Here is a 20,148-nt window from a genome sequence, read left to right as displayed (position 1 = left end):
CTCTTAAATGGGGATTTTTCTTGTCACTCACATCTGTATATGATGTAGCCTTTGGTATAGGATAGATATTCTAAGGAAGTATTTCTCTATTCCTATCCCACTAAGAGTAGTTTGCAAGATAGATGTTGAGTTTTTTTAAATGCTTTTAAAGCATATCAAAAGATGATGAGGTGGCTTTTCTTCTTTGACCAAGTAATGTGATATTGCTACCTTTCCTAATCTTCCTTGAATTTCTAGGGGAAAACAATCTGTCATAAATTTGGTTCTAGAAATTGCTAGTATTTTATTTGGGATTTTGCATCTATTTCATTATTAGTTGGGATAATGCTGGCTGGGGAACAAACCACAAAACTTCAACAGCTTAACAAGAAAGGTGTATTTCTTGCTTAGAAAGAGTTCAGAGAGGCTTTTCCTCCATGAAAAGCCTCCTTCAGTCTTGTTGCACCATCATTCCCTACAGCGAGGGTGGCACTTTTTCTTAAGGGAGCAGATAATAAATACTTGAGACTGCCCCTGTCACTACTCAACTCTGATGTTGTAGCAGGAAGGTTGCCATGGGCAGTAAGTAAACAAAGAGGCATGACTATGTTCCAATAAAACTTTATTTACAAAAACAGGCTGCAGGCACACAGGCCTCAGTTTGCCAATCTCTGCCCTAGAGCTTTGTCATTCTCTGAATGTATCCCGCAAAGGGGGAAGAAAAGATGAGAAGTTTCATCCACTTATTAAAAAAAATCTCAACCTGGAAATGAGCACATCACTTCCACTCACATTCCATTGTGAGAACAGTACAAATGGCTGAGAAAGGTATTCTCTGGCTGAACAGCCATTTCCAGCACTGCCTCTATATTATGGAAGGGGGATCCTGGTTTTTGATAAGTAGCTAGTCCTGTCTGCCACAATATTCATAAATGATGCTGGTCTATGTTGTTGTTTTTTATTTTTCAGATTTAAATGTCAAACCTACACATACTTCACAAAATAGTTTATGATTACCTTTTCATATTTTTTCATGTTCTGGAAGCATTTAAATATGATCATAATGATTGGTTGCTTTAAAACATTGCTTACTAAAATCGTAGGAAACCAAGGAAATTAAGAAACCAGTGCCTTTTCCAAGAGTAGTTCTTTGAGTTTTTTTCAATTTTGTCCGTGATTATTTGTCCACTCAAATTTTCTCCTTAATTTGTACAACTTACCTATTACTAAAAATTCTCACTCCCCTCCTGGATTTTAAAGTTATTGGCCTCAAGTAGTAGACAGTATTGGCTCCCAGTTGTTCTAAGTTTCTCTGAAGAATCATGAGCGCCCAGTGGAGGAAGGTAGTTGCGGGGAATTAGGATGTATAAAAAGAGAAGAGGTCTCAAATGAGGGTCCCATGCAGTAGTATTTAACATAGAAGCAGGGAATCTGTGACTAATGAACAAAAGGAATGGCTAGAGAAAGAGGCAGAAGATACAGGGTGACTTAATCCAGGAAAAATCCAAAAGTGGACAGCAGTAATGGGCAATTGAGCACCTGTTACTCATCTACGCATCAGCCTCTTTAGCAATGACCCTTTAAATGTGCCTGAGTTTTTAGGGGAAAGGTGAATAGGAATATCATAAAGACAGAGGGAGTTGCTTAGAGACAGCTACAGAGAGCGCATTTAGAGACAGCTATAGAGACAGCTATAGTCCTTCCAATGGCGAAGGTGACCCAGCTCACTATTCTGTATGTCACTTCTTGTGATCATATCTTCTCCCTTGGTTGTGGTTGCACTGTGTATCATTCTTCCAGCCTCTGGGTATTTTCCCTCCCCTGTCCACGTGCCTTTCCAGATGTGTTTACATTTTCCAGCTCTCTCTGCAGCTGTGTTTCTGAGTTTCTGCCAAGCTCTGAGAGGATCATTTACTCATTGTCTCCCTCCCTCCAAACTTCATTAAGGACCAACAATTCTCCAACCCTGCAATAGAAACTCTAGAATCTAGAACCTCTCCCAACACAGGGAAGGACATTTTTGACAGAGGACTGTCCCTACCCTGGGATTTTCCTTCTTACTCCCAGAATCATCCCTCTTGCAGTCAGCTGGATGAAAGCACCACGTCTCTTCCCCTCTCCTCTTGAGTACCAGTTTCTGATCCCACTCCCAGCCTGCAAGTTGACTTTCTGAATTCATAGAGTCTTACAGTTTCCAGGTGGAGGGAAAAAAACAGGTTCATCACCCTAAAATGACATTCTGTAGGGTAATAGGGGACTTGGTCCTCCTCGGGGCTGTATCTGAGAGCATGCACCTCATTGCCTATTTCCCCTTCGTAGAAAACCGCTTATCAGGCCAGAACACTGAATACCAAAAGCATTGTGTTACATGAAAGCGATGATTCATGAGAACAGAAATGATATCCTGGAGTTTAGCATGGTCTTGCTCAGTTTATGAGTGGTAATTATTACTGAAATATCCCTCTGTGTTGAGACCCCTACAGGCTTACTTCTAACTTGTTCTCTCGCTGGTCATCAGAGCATTTTCTTCACTTAACGTGAACATCCCTTAGCTCCCACGAAAGTTGTATATTGTCCAGATGTCTGACTCCTGGCTTGAGTAAAACAGAACCCAGGCTGGCCTTCCCAGCTTTACCAGCGGTAGAAGGGCCCAGGTTTTCAGCTCCAAAAGACAAGCATCTTCTCCTAAAGTGTTCTCACCTTTTCATGGGACTGGGCCAGTCTTCCCACCTGAGTCAGGTTTTTTTTGTTGCTGTTTTTTTAAGACAGAGTTTCGCTCTTGTTGCCCAGGCTGGAGTGTAATGGCATGATTTCAGCTCACCGCAACCTCTGCCTCCCGGGTTCAAGTGATTCTCCTGCCTCAGCCTCCCAAGTAGCTGGAATTACAGGCATCCGCCACCATGCCCAGCTAATTTTGTATTTTTAGTAGAGATGGGGTTTCTCCACATTGGTCAGGCTTGTCTCGAACTCCCCACCTCAGGCGATCCACCCGCCTTGGCCTCCCAAAGTGCTGAGATTACAGGCGTGAGCCACCGTGCCCAGCCAGTCTTTTAAAAAAAAAGAACCCATGATTTAGAATATATAGCCCCATTGTCAAACCTAAATTTGTTCTTTTTATCACCATGACCGTTTCATGTAGAAAGCAATAATTCAGCCCCTCCAGGGCTGGTCCAGAAGTCAACCATTTCTATCACTTACATTTATAAAAGATCCTGTGCTAGTCACTGCTCACCAATGTGCCCCACGCTTAGACTTCATAACAAAACCCTCCTATTCACTAAGAATCTAGTCATTCTTCAGAGATGCCAAAAGTCTTCACCCTCTCTGATCGTTCATTTTGAAGGCAGCTACATAATAACCATGGCCCTGAGTGAGATGGTAGGGCTGTTTGCTTTGGCATAAAAAAGAACATTTTGCTTTGGCATAACTTTCTCATGAACAAAATCTATCATTCCATCATGAGAAATAATTTCCAAAGAGTAAACCACCCTTGGGGTAAAGAAACACACTGAGGCATACGTGACAAATATTTTGCTGAGGATGGTTCTGGGAAAGAGTTGGGCAAGAGAATCAGGGAGCTGGGAGTGTTGGGGCGTGTGAGAGTGGCGGGAGGAAAGGGTGAGTGCTGAGAGAGAAAGGAAGTGCCTGGAGTCTGCCTCTGCCGCCCTGTGAAGTAAGGGCTTTGCCTCTGTGGAAGCCATCTCAGGCATCATTGAGAGGTGGGCAGGGCATGCCCAGGTGGGAGCTGAAGTTGGAGAGAGGCCTCTAGAAATCTGAGGGCAGCTTGAGGCTCTGGGAGGGGCTGAGGAGCATCCTGTCAAAGAGAAAAGGGAGACAGGATAAAGCACTTTTTTTTTTTTTTTTGAGATGGAGTTTTTGCTCTTGTCGCCCAGGCTGGAGGGCAATGGCGCGATCTCTGCTCACTGCAACCTCCCAGGTTCAAGCAATTCTCCTGCCTCAGCCTTCCAAGTAGCTGGGATTACAGGTGTGTGGCACCACACCTGGCTAATTTTTGTATTTTTAGTAGAGATGGGGTTTCACCATGTTGGCCAGGCTGATCTCGAACTCCTGACCTCGTGATCTGCCTGCCTTGCCTAATGTTATTTTTCATCCCTAGAGGATTCACCTCAAGAGCAACGCAGGGCAGGTATTTACACAGGTTAACTGCTTTTCCTGACTTGTGTGGTCCTAGGATCAGGTGTATCAAAAGACATGAAGATCATCCTGGGCAGCATAGTGACACCTCATCTTTACAAAAAAATTTAAAATTAGCCAGGCATACTGGTGCATGCCTGTAGTCCTAGTTACTCGGGAGGCTGAGGCAGGAGGATCACTTGAACCCAGGAGTTTGAGGCTGCAGTAAGCTATGATCAAACCACTGCACACCAGCCTGGGTGACAGAGTGAGACCCTATCTCTCAAAAAAAGGAAAAAAAAGGCCAGGCGTGGTGGCTCATGCCTGCAATCCCAGCACTTTGGGAGGCTGAGCGGTGGTGGATCACCTGGGATCAGAAGTTCGAGACCAACCTGACCAACGTGGAGAAACCCCATCTCTACTAAAAATACAAAATCAGCTGGGCATGGTGACAGGCATCTGTAATCCCAGCTACTTGGGAGGCTGAGGCAGGAGAATCGCTTGAACCTGGGAGGTGGAAGTTGCAGTGAGCTAAGATCGCGCCACTGCACTCCAGCTTGGGCGATGAGCGAAACTCCATCTCAAAAAAAAAAAAAAAAAAAGACATAAGGCAAATTTCTAAAGTGCCAGGGATCTGAGTAAAAAAAATTAGTCATTCCAACATCTACCTATTATGCCATTTCCATAATAAAAGCATCTGATCCCTTTCCAGAGCAGTGAGTTCTGACTTTGGTTAGATAGTCCAATCAGTCTGTAGACTATGACATGCTAAATCTATGCAAATGTCTTTAGGCAACAGCTACACTGAAACTATAGCTACCTTTCTGTGTACGACTTTCTCCCTTAGGACACAAATTTTGCTTCAGTCTCTTCCAGGATGTCAGGAGGTAGTCTGTCCATGATTTAAAATAGCTTCTATTGCAGTGGACCGGGCCAGCTCACAGGTTGATAAGGAAGGAGGCGCATTTTCACATTCCACTTCATGGTTTCCTGCCCTTGGTGTAGGTCCTCACAGAAAGGTAACTAGGACTCCAATTATCTTGCTTTAATCTTGGCATTTTAAATGTTTATGCAAAGAAAGTACAACTGACTCATTCATCTGATCACTTCCAAGAGGGAGAGGAAAGGCTCCGAGTCACCAGCCCAAGATCCCCAAGGGGCCAGTGCCCAGAGCCAGTCCTGCGAGCATAGCCAGAGGATGATGTCAGGGCTTCCCAAAGCAGGTCCTTGTCATCACACCCCCGACGCGTCTGCAGGGACAATAGCCAGCACACCGCTCTCCATCAGCTCCCAGCCAGCCTCATGCCGGGGAAGATTGGAGCGGAGGCCCAGGGTCACACCACGGAGCCAGGAGACTTGGTCATTCCAGAGGCAGTCAGATAAGGTGACCTTTGTCCCTCTCTGCATGGGCTTGGCTTGAACCAGGAAGGAGAGGGAGTGGCATGCCAGCCTTTCCACCCACACTCCTCCTACTCTGAGGAAGGTCCGCCTTTGCTTTCCCAGAAGGAACCGCTCAGGACCAACCAGTTTTTCTGGTTCTGGAGTTGCGCTGACCTTTGCATAGCTGACCAGAGGATAAACTGCCTCCCGGGTGGTCTGTTTATTTTTGATGATGTTAAACTTGAGACAAACAGATGCTCCTACCAAAAACAATAGCAACAATAACAGCAAGAAATTATTAATCACTTACACGTCAGGAACTGGGCCCAGTGCTTTCCATATGTTATTACCTAATCCTCGAAACCCTGAAATATAGCTATTATGATGATGATTCCCATTTTATAGGTGGGGAAACTGAGGCTCAGAGAGGTCAAATAACTTGCCAACTGTCACGCTATCCCTGAACTGGTAGAACCAAAAAGCAAACTCAAATGCGTCTGACTCCAGAACCCAGGGCCTTGTGGGCCACACCGAACACCACAGGAGGTGTTTGTGCCAAAAGGAAGCCACTGCTATGTACTTACAGGAGCCCCTCCACTGTTAAGGTTTTTCCCATCAACAGCGACGAGCTAAGTCTATGGCTGTGTGTGGGCTCCCTGCCCTTTCCCTCATCTTCTGCCCTGGCAGTGGCAAATCTAAACCAGTCGCTTGTAGCCCTGAAAGAGTGGTGATTGACAGGGGCCCCCATGGTGAGATCTTGTGGCCTGGACAGCGACCAGTGGTCCTCAGTGCAGCTGTCAGTATGTTCTAACTTGGCACATTGTGCTTTTTAGATACCGGAGAGGAGTCATCATATTTGGGGCCTTGGCACTCATCCTGGTTGTTTACGCAGGTGTAAACCCGTACGCGGGATGTAGTTCCATGCACTCATGGTTTCCTCATTTCATTGACTTAAGCAAGGGAGACTCCTACAAGCAATGTCTCTCCAGGGGTTGGCTCCTAAAATAGCCCTCTCCCCTGGCTGAAAGCACTTCTTTGTCATCCTCCCCAACCCAAGCATGCTAATGGCCACTCTATCATTTCTCGTCCACGCGCCCCATCCTTTCATTGTCAGATGCGCCCCTCTCCCTTTCTGCTGTCCTGTCCACCGCTGACAGTCACTTCAGGCTCCATTCAATCCCACCTCCTCCGGGAGGCTTCTTGGACAACTTCGCATCGCTGTCTCCTCTCTGTAACCACCACCAGCACTCACCAAGCAGTCTGGCCCGTGACAGATTCTCTGATTGTGTCCCATCCAGATACAAGGATCTCCTTTCTCATGGTTTTCTGTCTCTTCTCTTAGCCATATCTTATCTGATCACACCTCAGCTTGTCTCTGCTCCTCTTAAAATGGGAAGGCTGGAGTTAAACGCAACAACTTAGGAATGCTCCGTCCAGCCCTGGGGAAAGGGGGATTGATTACCTACACCTTTATTCCAGATACTCAACTTCTAGACTTTTCGACATCATTCTTGTGCTTCGACCTGGGGTCACCAAATGCCAGGTGTCAGAGTGGAAAGGGCTGATTCACTGGTAGTAACTTCAGGGCTCCAACAATCTTTCCGCCCCTTTACTGAGGCAAGTCCAAATTAAATTCATCGGAACTCTCCCTTCCCAGAATCTCCTGCCTTCTTTGTTCCTCAAAAGCAAGATGTCACAGTCAGTCCCTCAGATCTCAAAAATTCAGCTATTTTGTGGAATTCTGGAGACACCCTTAGCATATGACCTATGTATACAAAGTAGGCTGGGCGTGGTGGCTCACGCCTGTAATCCCAGCACTTTGGGAGGCTACAGCAGGTGGATCACAAGGTCAGGAGATCAAAACCATCCTGGCTAACACAGTGAAACTCTGTCTCTACTAAAAATACAAAAAATTAGCCAGATGTGGTGGCGGGTGCCTGTAGTACCAGCTACTTGGGAGGTTGAGACAGGAGAATTACTTGAACCCGGGAGGTGGAGGTTGCAGTGAGTCGAGATTGTGCCACTGCACTCCAGCCTGGGCAACAGAGCAAGACTCCATCTCAAAAAAAAAACAAAAACAAAAAGTAGAGATGTTGGTCATTTTCTGTGTTACCCCTGCCCTACCTATCCCCCAATCAACCAGGCAGGTTGATGATGTACCATAAACCACACAATGGCTTCACCTGCTGACTTCCAGGAAGGATGACTAATTCTGCCACCCCCTCTACCAGGTGAGTCTGAGATTCCAACGGCTGATACTGTGGTCCTAGTTCAGTCTCAAAATAACTGGGTAGACCTGACCTTACAATGTGTTCATTTATTAAAAAGAAATGAGAAGGCTGGGTGCAGTGGCTCACGCCTGTAATCCCAGCACTTTGGGAGGCCGAGGTGGGTGGATCACCTGAGGTCAGGAGTTCAAGACCAGCCTGGCTAACATGGTGAAACCCTGTCTCCACAAAAATACAAAAATTAGCTGGGCATGGTGGCGCATGCCTGTAGTCCCAGCTACTTGGGAGGCTGAGGCCAGAGAATCACTTAAACCTCGGAGGGGGGGGTTTCAGTGAGTTGAGATCATGTCACTGCACTCCAGCCTGGGTGACAGAGCAAGACTCCGTCTCAAAAAAAAAAAAAAAAAAAAAAAAAAAAGAAAGAAATGAGAAAATGTGCCCTCTTCCTGAACTATTATGAAGTCTAACAAAGTTAGCTGTTTTTGCTATTGCTGCCACTGCTAGGTAAACTGCTCAGCCACCTGCTATTTTTATTATTTGCTCTCTCTCTACTTGAAACAATGAAATTAGGGTTTTGGGGTCATAAGAGGAGAAACCACCCTCTCTCCCCTTCTCTTAACATTTCCACCCATGTTAGAATATGTAGAAGATTTTGCAATTTGGTTAATTTCCTCTAATTTGTACACATCTGGGAGGTGATACCCTGTGTGGAGAGAGGAGGAGTCTTTGTCATGAGAAGTATCAGATCAGAGAAGGTCCACGTGCATTTAGACTGAAGGAAGTGGGCAGGGGAGGTGACATCACAAAGCGCTCAGACCGAGGGTCCTGCTGGGCAGAGAAGACTGGCTGCCCTGAGAGGCTGACAAAGTCACATGCAGGGTCTCTGAGAGTGTGAATGGCACTGGCCCGGGGCACGTGCCATGTGGATCCCAAGAAAATGCAGTGACTTCTGGAGTGCGGAACACTTAACCCCCTAACCCCCACCCACCCACTCACCTACTGCATGCCTACCTGGCCCTCAGTAATACACATGATCCTTTTTTTTTTTTTTTTTTTTTTTTTTGAGACACAGTCTTGTTCTGTCGCCCGGGCTAGAGTTCAGTGGTGTGATCTCTGCTGACTGCAACCACTGCCTCCCGGGTTCAAGCAATTCTCCTGCCTCAGCCTCCCGAGTAGCTGGGATTACAGGTGCTCGCCACCATGTCCGGCTAATTTTTGTATTTTTAGTAGAGACGGGGTTTCACCATGTTGGCCAGGCTGGTCTCGAATTCCTGACCTCATGATCCACCTGCCTCGGCCTCCCAAAGTGCTGGGATTACAGGCATGAGCCACCGTGCCCAGCAACATTAGGCATTTTTCTAAGGTATGAATTTCTATGATGAACATGTATTACTTTTATATTCGTGGTAAAGCGATAATGACTTTTATAAATAACCCGTGGAGCAGAAATGCTCAGCCCCAAACCCTTCCCAGTTAGTGGGCCGCCCCATGGGCCTGTGACTGGAGTTTCCCCCTGCCCTGTCCTTGCACGGCCTCCTTCCTGATGTGACACTTGGATGCCTGTGAGAGGGCCTGTGACAGATGCCAGCAGTGGTGGCGATGACAAGCCCAAAGCCACATTTGTTCCATTACTTCCAGCTCCTCGTTGCCTTTGCAATCCCTGCTGTGAGAGCTCCTTTCTCTTATCTGCACAAGGCAAGAGTCAAAAGTTCTTGTCAGTGTGATTGCAGAATATCAGACTGGAAAACTTCCTGATAATACCTAAATTCCTTTAGCAGAGCAGTCCCTGGACTCGGGTCAGGAGAGCTATGTGGCTTCAGCACATTGTGTACTGTGCAGCTGGATAATAAACCAGATGAAATTTGGCAAATAAAAACGTAAGGGACATATAAGGATGTCATTCTAGTCCCATCTGGTGTGATAACCCCTCTCCCACACCAATTTGTCTGTTCCCTTAGCAAAACCATGCAGGCGGCTGAGGAAGAGTCTCTGCTTGTGTGAGCCATTGAGGAATTCCAAAATAGATACAAAGATATGAGGAATACAAAGAAATGCCAAATAATGAAAAATGAGGATCAAGCTGAGGTTTCTGAGACACATTTATGGCTTTTGTAAACAGTCATGCATTCGTTGAATGGCTCTTTGGGATGCACTGGTGACATTAGCTAATTCTGACATTTAGGAATTTAAACTTAGTAGCTGTCCTAGCTTATCCTTATTAACAAAGTTTGCTAAACATTGCGTGCTGTGCGCCCTGCTTTATGTTTGAAGATGATGCAAATGGCAGGCTGTCATCTCGATTCCATCTCTCATCGTAAAACCCGAGGGACACAGGCGCATGCTCCCACCACGTTTTCCTCTGGCCTCATTCTGCACCCAGCATTCCCTGTTCTTTCCTTTACCTTCCCCAGTTTAGTTTCAAAAACATGTGGGTTCCCAAAGAAAACAGGAAGAAATGCAGAAACGTGAAAATAAAGTTTAACAAATGATGATAGACCTTTGATAGAGCACTCTTTCCTCCACGCCAAACAAACCGCTTTTTATAAACCAAATAATTTAAAGTATAGCTTCACTCTTACCTAAACTTAAAACAAACTGGAGAGAGAGAGGTGTACTTTTAATAGAAATGACACATCGAAGCATTTCCAAAAATGCCCTTTGATGCTCCTAAGCCACTGACCAAGTTCCTGGATTTCACCCCCTCAGGTAACCAGGTGAGTTTCTCCAAATCCACGGATGCTTTTGCCTTTGAAGAGGACAGCAGCAGTGATGGGCTTTCTCCGGATCAGACTCGAAGTGAAGACCCCCAAAACTCAGCGGGATCCCCGCCAGACGCTAAAGCCTCAGATACCCCTTCGACAGGTTCTCTGGGGACAAACCAGGTAAAAAACAAAACAAACAAACGAAAAAAGTAAAACAGCATCTCAGTGTATTATCGTTTCAGTCTTAACATCAACACTGTTAACAGCTGGTTTTGCTTAGAAAACGCAGAGATGTCCCTGGCTGCCACAGCATTTTGATGCCTCTTCTCACTCTATTCAGCGCAGGCCTCTGTGTGGGGTGACAAAAGCTCCAGAAAACACTGAAAGAGAACCTCCAGAACTACACCCTTTAATTTATCCATTAAGCATCTGCTCTGCCAAGCAGATACCTTTTATCTCCATTTTTATGGACAAACTAGCTAAGACTCCGTGAGATTGGATGACTTGCCAACAATCTCCCAGCTAGAAAGTGCCAGAGCAGGACTGATTCAAAGTTCACCATCTCTCTGTGCACTGAGGACTCACTACAGGGCTCCAGGGAGTGGAGAGAAGGAAATGCTGGCTCTCTCCAAGGCAGGGAGGCCCACGTTGCTTCTACTTTTAGCAGGTTTCTACCTAGCAAGCTGCAGCAAAATTCAGCCCCAACCCAACCATAACATTCACCTCTTTCTGTACAAATCTACAAACCCTTGAGCATGAGGAACATGTATTGAGAATACTCTTAAAGCACATTTATAAAGAATAATGATGATTATGGGCTGGGCACGGTGGCTCACGCCTGCAATCCCAGCACTTTGGGAGGCTGAGGCGGGCGGATCACCTGAGATCAGGAGTGCAAGACCAGCCTGGCCAACACGGTGAAACCCCGTCTCTACTAAAAATACAAAAATTAGCCGGGCATGGTGGTGCGTGCCTGTAATCCCAGCTACTTGGGAGGCTGAGGCAGGAGAATCACTTGAAACTGGAAGGCAGAGGTTGCAGTGAGCTGAGATCATGCCACTGCACTCCAGCCTGGGCAACAAGAGTGAAACTCCATCTCAAAGGGGGAAAAAAAAAGAATAATGATGATTATGAACAACAGTTCCTGCTACATATTAAGTGCTCACTCTGGGCCAGGGACAGTGCCAAGTGCATCACAAAAGTTTCCTCATTTGAAATCAGAGACCCCTCCAAGTAGGTATCATCGAGGTTGATTCTGACAGAGAAGGAACTAAAGCTCTGTGAGGCCGAGCAACTGGGTGGGCTCTAGAAATATGGCAGAGTGTCAGCCACGCCGGGGAAATCCAGCCAGAGCAGAGGCATGGAGCCCTTAAGAGAGATGCACCCGGGCATCCACATATGAGGGGAAGGAGATGCGTAAGTGTGAAAGCCAGATGTGAGCTCTTCCAACTCTGTCTCTATCCAGAGAGCCCTTCAGACCCTCAGCCCCTTCCCTTTACCACTCCTGGCCTCACAGAAATTGTGCAATGAACTGAAATTAGATACATTTGAAAGCTGGGTTATTTTTTTCCCACTGAAAAGTACCATACAGATATTAGGGACAGTTAAAATAATTATCATTCAGTGCCTCGTTTCCCAAAACCATGCCAGTTACTGATCACCGTCATGCCTATCTTCACCCCATCAGAGCAAACCTAAAGCTGTCAAGGAGAAAAAGTGAAATGGGAGGAAAAAGGGAGGCATGGAAAGCTGAGCTGAGATACTTGTGTGTTTATTGTGCAAAAGTGTATAATCAAAGCATTTTTCCTTCCCCTGCATGCCACAGCTGGTCTTTGCAGCCAAATTTCTTTGATAACATCAAACGGTATATCAGATCATTTGTACACATTATTCTGACAGTAAATTCCTAAGCTTCTGATTTAAGAATGGTTTGAGGAAAAGGCAAGTTCTTTTCTGCTTCACCTTAGGAGAGGGGAAGAAGAGAACAAGCACCGAACAATGCCAGGCAAGATGCAAAAATCATTGTTTGTCATTTCTCCCGGCAATCATGTTTGACAGATGAGGACACTGAGGCTCTAAGAGAAAAGAATCCTTTGGGCCTTTGACAGGTGCCAGGCAGGGCTCAGGGAAGAACTGCAAAGCTCATTCCTAACCCCCCATGGAGAGATCATGGGCAGCCCTGGCTCCTTTTTGTCAGAGTTGAAACAGAGGAATATAGGAGAGAAAGAGAAAATAATTTTTCCCTTTACAGACTCTACCTCTGGTAAAGGTTTCTTATGACTTTATACACATGCACACGCGCGCACACACAAACACACACACAGACTCACATATGTATACACACAAAACCACATATACATATACATGCCTGTGTGCACACATGTGCACACACACACACACGTATACACCTAACATGCACACACATATACACACATGCACATAAGCACGCATGCACGTACACACATACATGCACATATAAACACTCAGACACACACTTGGAGATACACACACACACTTCCAAACACACACTTTCCCTTTTTCTGCTAACATCCTTTTTATCTACCTTGTTCATTGTCCTACTTTCCCCCCAAATTCCTACACTCACTCTTCCCTGCTGCTCTTTTTCAATTGCATTATCAAGACAGGTGGACCTTGTCACACACAGGTGGAACGCCCACACACCGAGACCAGATGTCCCAGTTTGCCTAGAACAGACCAGTTTTGTACCTGTCTTTTGGAATCATTACTTAGAATGATTCCCTTTCTCTCTCAAAAGTGTTCTCAGCTGGATGATAAGTTTATATATATATATATATATGTATATACACATAAACATATTTATATGTGTATACACATATACATATATATACACACACACATATATACACACATATACGTATGTGACTCCTCCCACTGAGGGAGTAGGCTGATATTTACTTGGGTGAGAAGCTAGGATGAAAGCAGCAGAGGTATATATACGGACTGTAACATTTCTGTGTCACACAACTTATTCCTGTATCTTCCTAATATCGGTAACATTTGGATTTCAGGATCTTGCTTCTGGCTCAGAAAATGACAGAAATGACTCAGCCTCACAGCCCAGCCACCAGTCAGATGCGGGGAAGCAGGGGCTTGGCCCCCCCAGCACCCCCATAGCCGTGCATGCTGCTGTAAAGGTACGGACACATCAGCCTCCAAGCCCTGCCTGAGCGCTCGGCTCACAGAGCCGACTTGGAGCAGAACTTTCTGAGTTAGGTCTGACAACACGAAGAGAGTTACACGGAGGACCCATGCAGAGGTTCAGCTCACTAGGAGGGTCACAAAACAGGAGATGAGAAATGGGTCACCATCCTTGCAGCACAGCAGAAGTCACCTCTGCCACGGAGAAGGCTGTGGGTTTGCATTTCTTTGGAATCACAGCCCAGCCAGCACGTTCCCCACTTAAAAGATTTCATAAGCTCACCTTTGAGGTAGACACAGCTGATTGTAAGGCAGGATTTGCAAGTTTCATAAAATAGGTATACAGCAGTTGAATTTTATGCAAGGGAAGTAGCCCTGAAAAGCTTGCATAATGTAAAACTTACATCATTCAAGCCAGTCTTCCGATGGAAATAAATACGGGGTTTCATTCATAGTAGGCAGGTAGCTAGAATCATTATAGCAAATGTTTAGTTTTCTCAGCATTATATCTTTTTGTTAATTTTTATTTTTATTTCAATAGTTTTGGGGTGCAGGTGGTTTTTGGTTACACAGAGAAGTTCTTTAGTGGTGATTTTTTTTCTTTTTCTTTTTTCTTTTTTTTTTTTTTTTTTGAGATGGAGTCTCTCTCTGTTGCCCAGGTTGGAATACAGTGGCGCGATCTCAGCTCACTGCAACCTCCGCCTCCCAGGTTCAAGTGATTCTCCTGCCTCAGCCTCCCGAGTATCTGGGACTACAGGCTCCCGCCACCATGCCTGGCTAATTTTTTGTGTTTTTCATAGTGATGGGGTTTCACTGTGTTAGCCAGGATGGTCTTCATCTCCTGACCTCATGATCCACCTGCCTTGGCCTCCCAAAGTGCTGGGATTACAGGCGTGAGCCACTGCGCCCGGCCCTTTAGTGGCGATTTCGGAGATTGTAGTGCACCCGTCATCTAAGCAGTGTACACTGTACACAATATGGAATCTTTTATCCCTCACCCCACTCCCAATCTTCCCCCAATCCCCAAATTCCATTACATAATTCTGTGCCTCTGCATCCTCATAGCTTAGCTCCCACTTATAAGTGAGAACACATGATACTTGGTTTTCCATTCCTGAGTTACTTCACTTAGAATAATGGCCTGCAGCTCCATCCAAGTGGCTGCAAAAGACATTATTTTGTTCCTTTTTTATGGCTGAGTAGCATTCCATGTTGTATATGTACCACATTTTCTTTATCCACTTGTTGGTTGATGGGCACTTCGGTTGGGTCCACATCTTTGCACTTGCGGCTTGTGCTTCTATAAACACCAGCATCGCATCTCACAGTACACAGGCTGCTCTCTCTTCAGTTAATTGCCTGGTCATCATGTGGCCTTCTTTATAATGTTTTATCCCAAATAACTTCCCTTTGTGTTCCTTTTTTTTTCTTTTGAGATGGAGTTTCACTCTTGTTGCCCAGGCTGGAGTGCAGTGGCGTAATCTCAGCTCGTCGCAACCTCCGCCTCCCAGGTTCAAGTGATTCTCCTGCCTCAGCCTCCCCAGTAGCTGGGATTATAGGTGCACACCACCATGCCTGGCAAAATTTGTATTTTTAGTAAAGACGGGGTTTCTCCATGTTGGTCAGGCTGATCTTGAACTCCTGACCTCAGGTAATCCACCTGCCTCGGCCTCCCAGAGTGCTGGGATTACAGGCGTAAGCCACCGTGCCTGGCCTATCCCAAATAACTTCCAACTGATTTGGGAACACGTTTTCTCAGCTCGAGTGCCACCACTTAATGAATGTTAGAATGACTCTTACGGGACTTAAAAAAGATTGTAAATTGAAGTAAAAAATCAATGATATAGTAACAGTTTTATGGTCTAATGGATGATAGACACTTCAGTTTGCCAGTAAGGCTCCCCCACCAAGCCACAAGAGCTTAAACCCAGCTGACAATTCACTCAGCTCAACAGGTCAGAAATTATGTGACTATCAATGCATTTTGTTCATTGCAGGGGAAGGAGGAGGAGATGAGTCCCGTTATTTCTAAAGCTGAGTATAAAGAGAAATGTTATTCATATTTCTATCACGGTATTTAAATTTTGCATAATTTAAGTTAACAGCGGAGCACGGTGGCTCACGCCTGTAATCCCAGCACTTTGGGAGGCCGAGGCGGGCAGATCACCTGAGGTCAGGAGTTCGAGACCAGCCTGGCCAATATGGTGAAAGCCCGTCTCTACCAAAAAATACAAAATTAGCCGGACGTGGTGGCGTGTGCCTGTAATCCCAGCTACTCAGGAGGCTGAGGCAGCAGAATCGCTTGAACCCAGGAGGCGGTAGTGGCAGTGACCCGAGATCGCAGTCACTGCACTCGAGCCTGGTCGACAGAGCGAGACTCTGTATATATTAAAAAAAAAAAAAAAAATTAGCAAAGCCTTCAACCTCACTGTAGTAGAAAGTATGATAGAAGCCCAGGAGATGAACAGATCACTTTCCGTGAAAAAGGCGATACTTACAGACACCCAGCTGGTCCCGGCAGGCTGGTTGTTTGTAGAAGAGCCATCATTTCTTCTGCTTGGTCAACAAACACAGAAACCTTAGTGTCCCCTGGGCTCAAAAAGAGAATAGTAATAGTAGCCTTTACCCCAGACTATCCAGAGTAAATGCTCCGATTTCAGTATCTTCTGGAATGTGCTAAGGCAACATAGAGAAAAAAAGCTCCTGGACCTCCGACTTAGCTGCGGGACCCTGCCAGGGCTGCAGCTCCCATCCTCCTCAGACAAGGCAAGCCTCAGAATGAGGTGACAACAGCAGCTGGTCTGGAGCAGGCCAGGGCAGAGGTGGTTTCGGGAGCCCCGCAGAAACTCTCCAAGGACAGAAGACTGATTAACTAACTAGAATGCTAATCGATTAGTAAGCAGAGAGAAACGGAGCCACCAAACACACCCAACTGCTTGTGTTCATTATTCATTAGTCGCCAGGAAGAAGTCTCTTTGGAAAACAAAAGAGCCTTTGGGGGTGCATTGCGCTGAGTCCAAGTGAGTTGTAAGCTCCTTTGGATAAGGTCACATTCAGCTGTGTAGTTTGTGGTTGAAGTGGGGAACCTGCCAAGTCAGAATATGCTTGCCAGCTGTTCAGGAGCCCCCTCTTCTGGACACCGGTGGAAACACACTTTCCTTCCAATGTTCCCCCAAATCCTAGCTCACTCGTGGTCATGACATCCGTGTTCTTCATTTCAACCTTCTGTAATAAAGTCAGGGTTTGAAAATTATTTTTTTTTGAGGCGGAGTCTCGCTCTATCACCCAGGCTGGAGTGTAGTGGCGCAATCTCGGCTTACTGCAACCTCCGCCTCCTGGGTTCAAGCTATTCTACTGCCTCACCCTCCCGAGAAGCTGAGACTACAGGCATCTACCACCAAGCCCGGCTAATTTTTTGTATTTTTACCAGAGACAGGGTTTCACCATGTTGGCTGGGCTGGTCTCGAACTCCTCACCTCAAGTGATGCGCCCACCTCCGCCTCCCAAAGTGCTGGGATTACAGGCATGAGCCACCGCGCCCGGCCTGAAAATTGCTTTTTTTTTAACCTGATAACAGGATGGACCCATTCCTTCCTAATGTACGAAGGTCTTTTATTTCAGGAGCAGGTTATAGACATAATTACCTGTTCATTGACTACCTGTTATTATTTCAATATTATCTTTTATAGTCTTTATATTGATTAGTGAGAGAAAAAGTAAAGAATATTTTCTCCAACTTGCAGATGAGGAAACTGAGATGTATTAAAGTTAAGTAATTGTACCACCAAAAATTTGTCTTATCTTCCAAGACTATACCCTTAACTTCCTGATTCAGTGTGTCCAAATCATGCAATACATGCTTTGGGTTCCAACTCTGGGAAGTGTTCCAGTTAGGTGGATAACCCTTCCCATAATAAGTAAAGTGTCCTTATTTCAAAAGGTGTTACTTCCTGATCTTTCATCGGTATTTGGCAGGCAGGCGAGAGGGTGTTCAGCAGGCAGATAGGCAAGGTTTATCTTACTTTCAGCCCAAAGCAACAAATAACCACATTCTAGATTTTCAAAGAAAATCTTAGTTTTATCTTAGTTTATGTCATTAATAAGTCAACTTATTAAGTGTTTAACTAAAAGTGACTGCACATATGCATATGAAAGTTCTTTTTTTTTGAGATGAAGTTTCGCTCTTGTTGCCCAGGCTGGAGTGCAATGGCTTGATCTCGGCTCACTGCAACCTCTGCCTCCCAGGTTCAAGCGATTCTCCTGCCTCAGTTTCCCAAGTAGCTGGGATTACAGGCGCCTGACACCACACCTGGCTACTTTTTGTATTTTTTGTAGAGAAGGGGTTTCACCATGTTGGTCAGGCTAGTCTCGAACTCATGACCTCAGGTGATCCACCCACCTCGGCCTCCCAAAGTGTTGGCATTGGCATTACAGGTGTGAGCCATTGCTCCCAGCCATGAAAGAACTTTCTACAAGTAGTCTCAAGATCAGAATGCAGCCTTTGTTAGGTCATCAGTTGGTTTTAGGTTAGGAGAATGCACTCATTGAAACACAGGATTACATTTTGCTGTACTCCAGAAAGGAAAAACTCTGGAGCTGCTTCTAAGATTCAACATTCCCCGTCTAAGGAGTGTCCTTCCAGTGTGATACATTTGCAATGGATTTGTTCATTAGCAACGTTAGTGTCCTAGGAGCTCTTTGTACATCATGCCTTTGCTATATTATATTTCTGAGATCCAAGAATGGCCATCAGACAAAACTGCCTCACAACGTGTCCATGATGCAAAATCATTCTCAGCCATCACCTAAAGCACATGCCATTTCCTCATCCTCTTTGCAGTCCAAATCCTTGGGTGACAGTAAGAACCGCCACAAAAAGCCCAAGGACCCCAAGCCAAAGGTGAAGAAGCTTAAATATCACCAGTACATTCCCCCAGACCAGAAGGCAGAGAAGTCCCCTCCACCTATGGACTCAGCCTACGCTCGGCTGCTCCAGCAACAGCAGCTGTTCCTGCAGCTCCAAATCCTCAGCCAGCAGCAGCAGCAGCAGCAACACCGATTCAGCTACCCAGGGATGCACCAAGCTCAGCTTAAGTAAGTCCGGCAAGGCTGGGAGGGTGGCTGTGGGCAGAGGTTGGGAAGGGTGTCTATTAATATCTATCTGCCAGCACCATGGGGCCTAGCAAGTCCTGTATTGCACCATTTCCTCATCCAGTATGTTTGGAAGGTGACTCAATTTAGAAACTATGCACACCTTTTCAGAGCCGTAAGACTGGGAGGAAGCAAATACAGGGCCCTCTTTATCTGCAGATGTATTCCAAACCCTCAGTGGATCCCTGAAACCTCAGAGAGTACTGAACTCTACATATACTGTATTTTTCTTAGGCATATATACCTATGATAAGGTTTCACTTATAAATTAGGCACAGTGAGAGAATAACAATAATAGCTAGCAATAATGTAGAACAATTATAGCAAGATACTGTAATAAAAGGTATCTGGATGTGGTGGTTTCTCTCTCAAAATAACTTGTTGTACTGGACACAACTATTTTTGAACTGCAGTTGACCTCAGGTAACTGAAATCTCATAAAGTGAAACCGCCAATAGGTGGAGGGGCTACTATAAATCAATGCCCTTGACAAGAGGCCCCTTTGGGGAAAAGGAAAGTATTAGCACTTTCAAGTTGGACTATGGAAAGTCTAAGAATGTGATATTGGAATTATGAGCAATTCCGATGCCCTTCTGCTTTTGGAAGGAACAGGGCTGAGCAGCTGACAGACACCCTCAAAGATTGACTCCTGAGCCCAGGTTGTGTGACCACATTGCTAGGTCACCTTTTATTTTTTTTTAATATATTTATTTATTTATTCATTTATTTTTTCGAGATGGAGTTTCACTCTTGTTGCCCAGGCTGGAGTGCAATGGCGCGATCTTGGCTCACCGCAACCTCCGCCTCCCAGGTTCAAGCGATTCTCCTGCCTCAGCCTCCCTAGTAGCTAGGATTACAGGCATGCGCCACCACGCCCGGCTAATTTTGTATTTTTATTAGAGACAGGGTCTCTCCACGTTGGTCAGGCTGGTCTCAAACTCCCAACCTCAGGTGATCCACCTGCCTCGGCCTCCCAAAGTGCTCGGATTACAGGCATGAGCCACCGTGCCTGGCCAGGTCACCCTTTAAATTGTCAATATCCCCACATATAAAGTTGAGATGTAGATTCCTCCTGTGTCATCCTCAGACTATATACTAGCAATTATGCTGAGCACTAAATGCAACCAAGCTTCACCAGGTGTGTTTGGCCTCCCCAGGACAGAGCATCAGCTGAATCACAGGTGGATGTGTCCTCTTTCATATGCCACAGTCCCTGCCACTCCCTCTTATCTCCCTAAACAAAGTTCAGATGTCACACACCGCTTACCATCTAGCCGGCAGTGTTGTTTATCCTCGCCCTGGTCTCTTCTGCTGGTTTATTACATGCCTGACCCTTGCAGGCAATCACTTTGGGATCCGATCTAAATACAAGTTATCCCACCAATATTTGATTG

General features: G+C 45.7%; 1 protein-coding gene across 7 annotated transcripts in view; it reads left to right on the top strand.

Moving 5' to 3' along the window:
- MYOCD (myocardin) overlaps positions 1-20,148 on the top strand; it is a 131,323-nt gene that overhangs the window by 89,671 nt on the left and 21,504 nt on the right. For all 7 annotated transcript variants that reach the window (XM_063799005.1, XM_009432725.5, XM_511830.8 and 4 more), the window contains 3 exons: positions 10,428-10,603; positions 13,474-13,599; positions 18,444-18,697. In XM_063799005.1, the coding sequence (XP_063655075.1) occupies positions 10,428-10,603; positions 13,474-13,599; positions 18,444-18,697 (556 nt within the window). The remainder of the gene's footprint in view (positions 1-10,427; positions 10,604-13,473; positions 13,600-18,443; positions 18,698-20,148) is intronic.

The sequence above is a fragment of the Pan troglodytes genome, chromosome 19, assembly GCF_028858775.2.
Source record: "Pan troglodytes isolate AG18354 chromosome 19, NHGRI_mPanTro3-v2.0_pri, whole genome shotgun sequence".
Classification (NCBI taxonomy): Eukaryota; Metazoa; Chordata; class Mammalia; order Primates; family Hominidae; genus Pan; species Pan troglodytes.
Note: the sequence above shows the minus strand (reverse complement) of the source record. Positions and strands in the feature narration are given on the sequence as shown.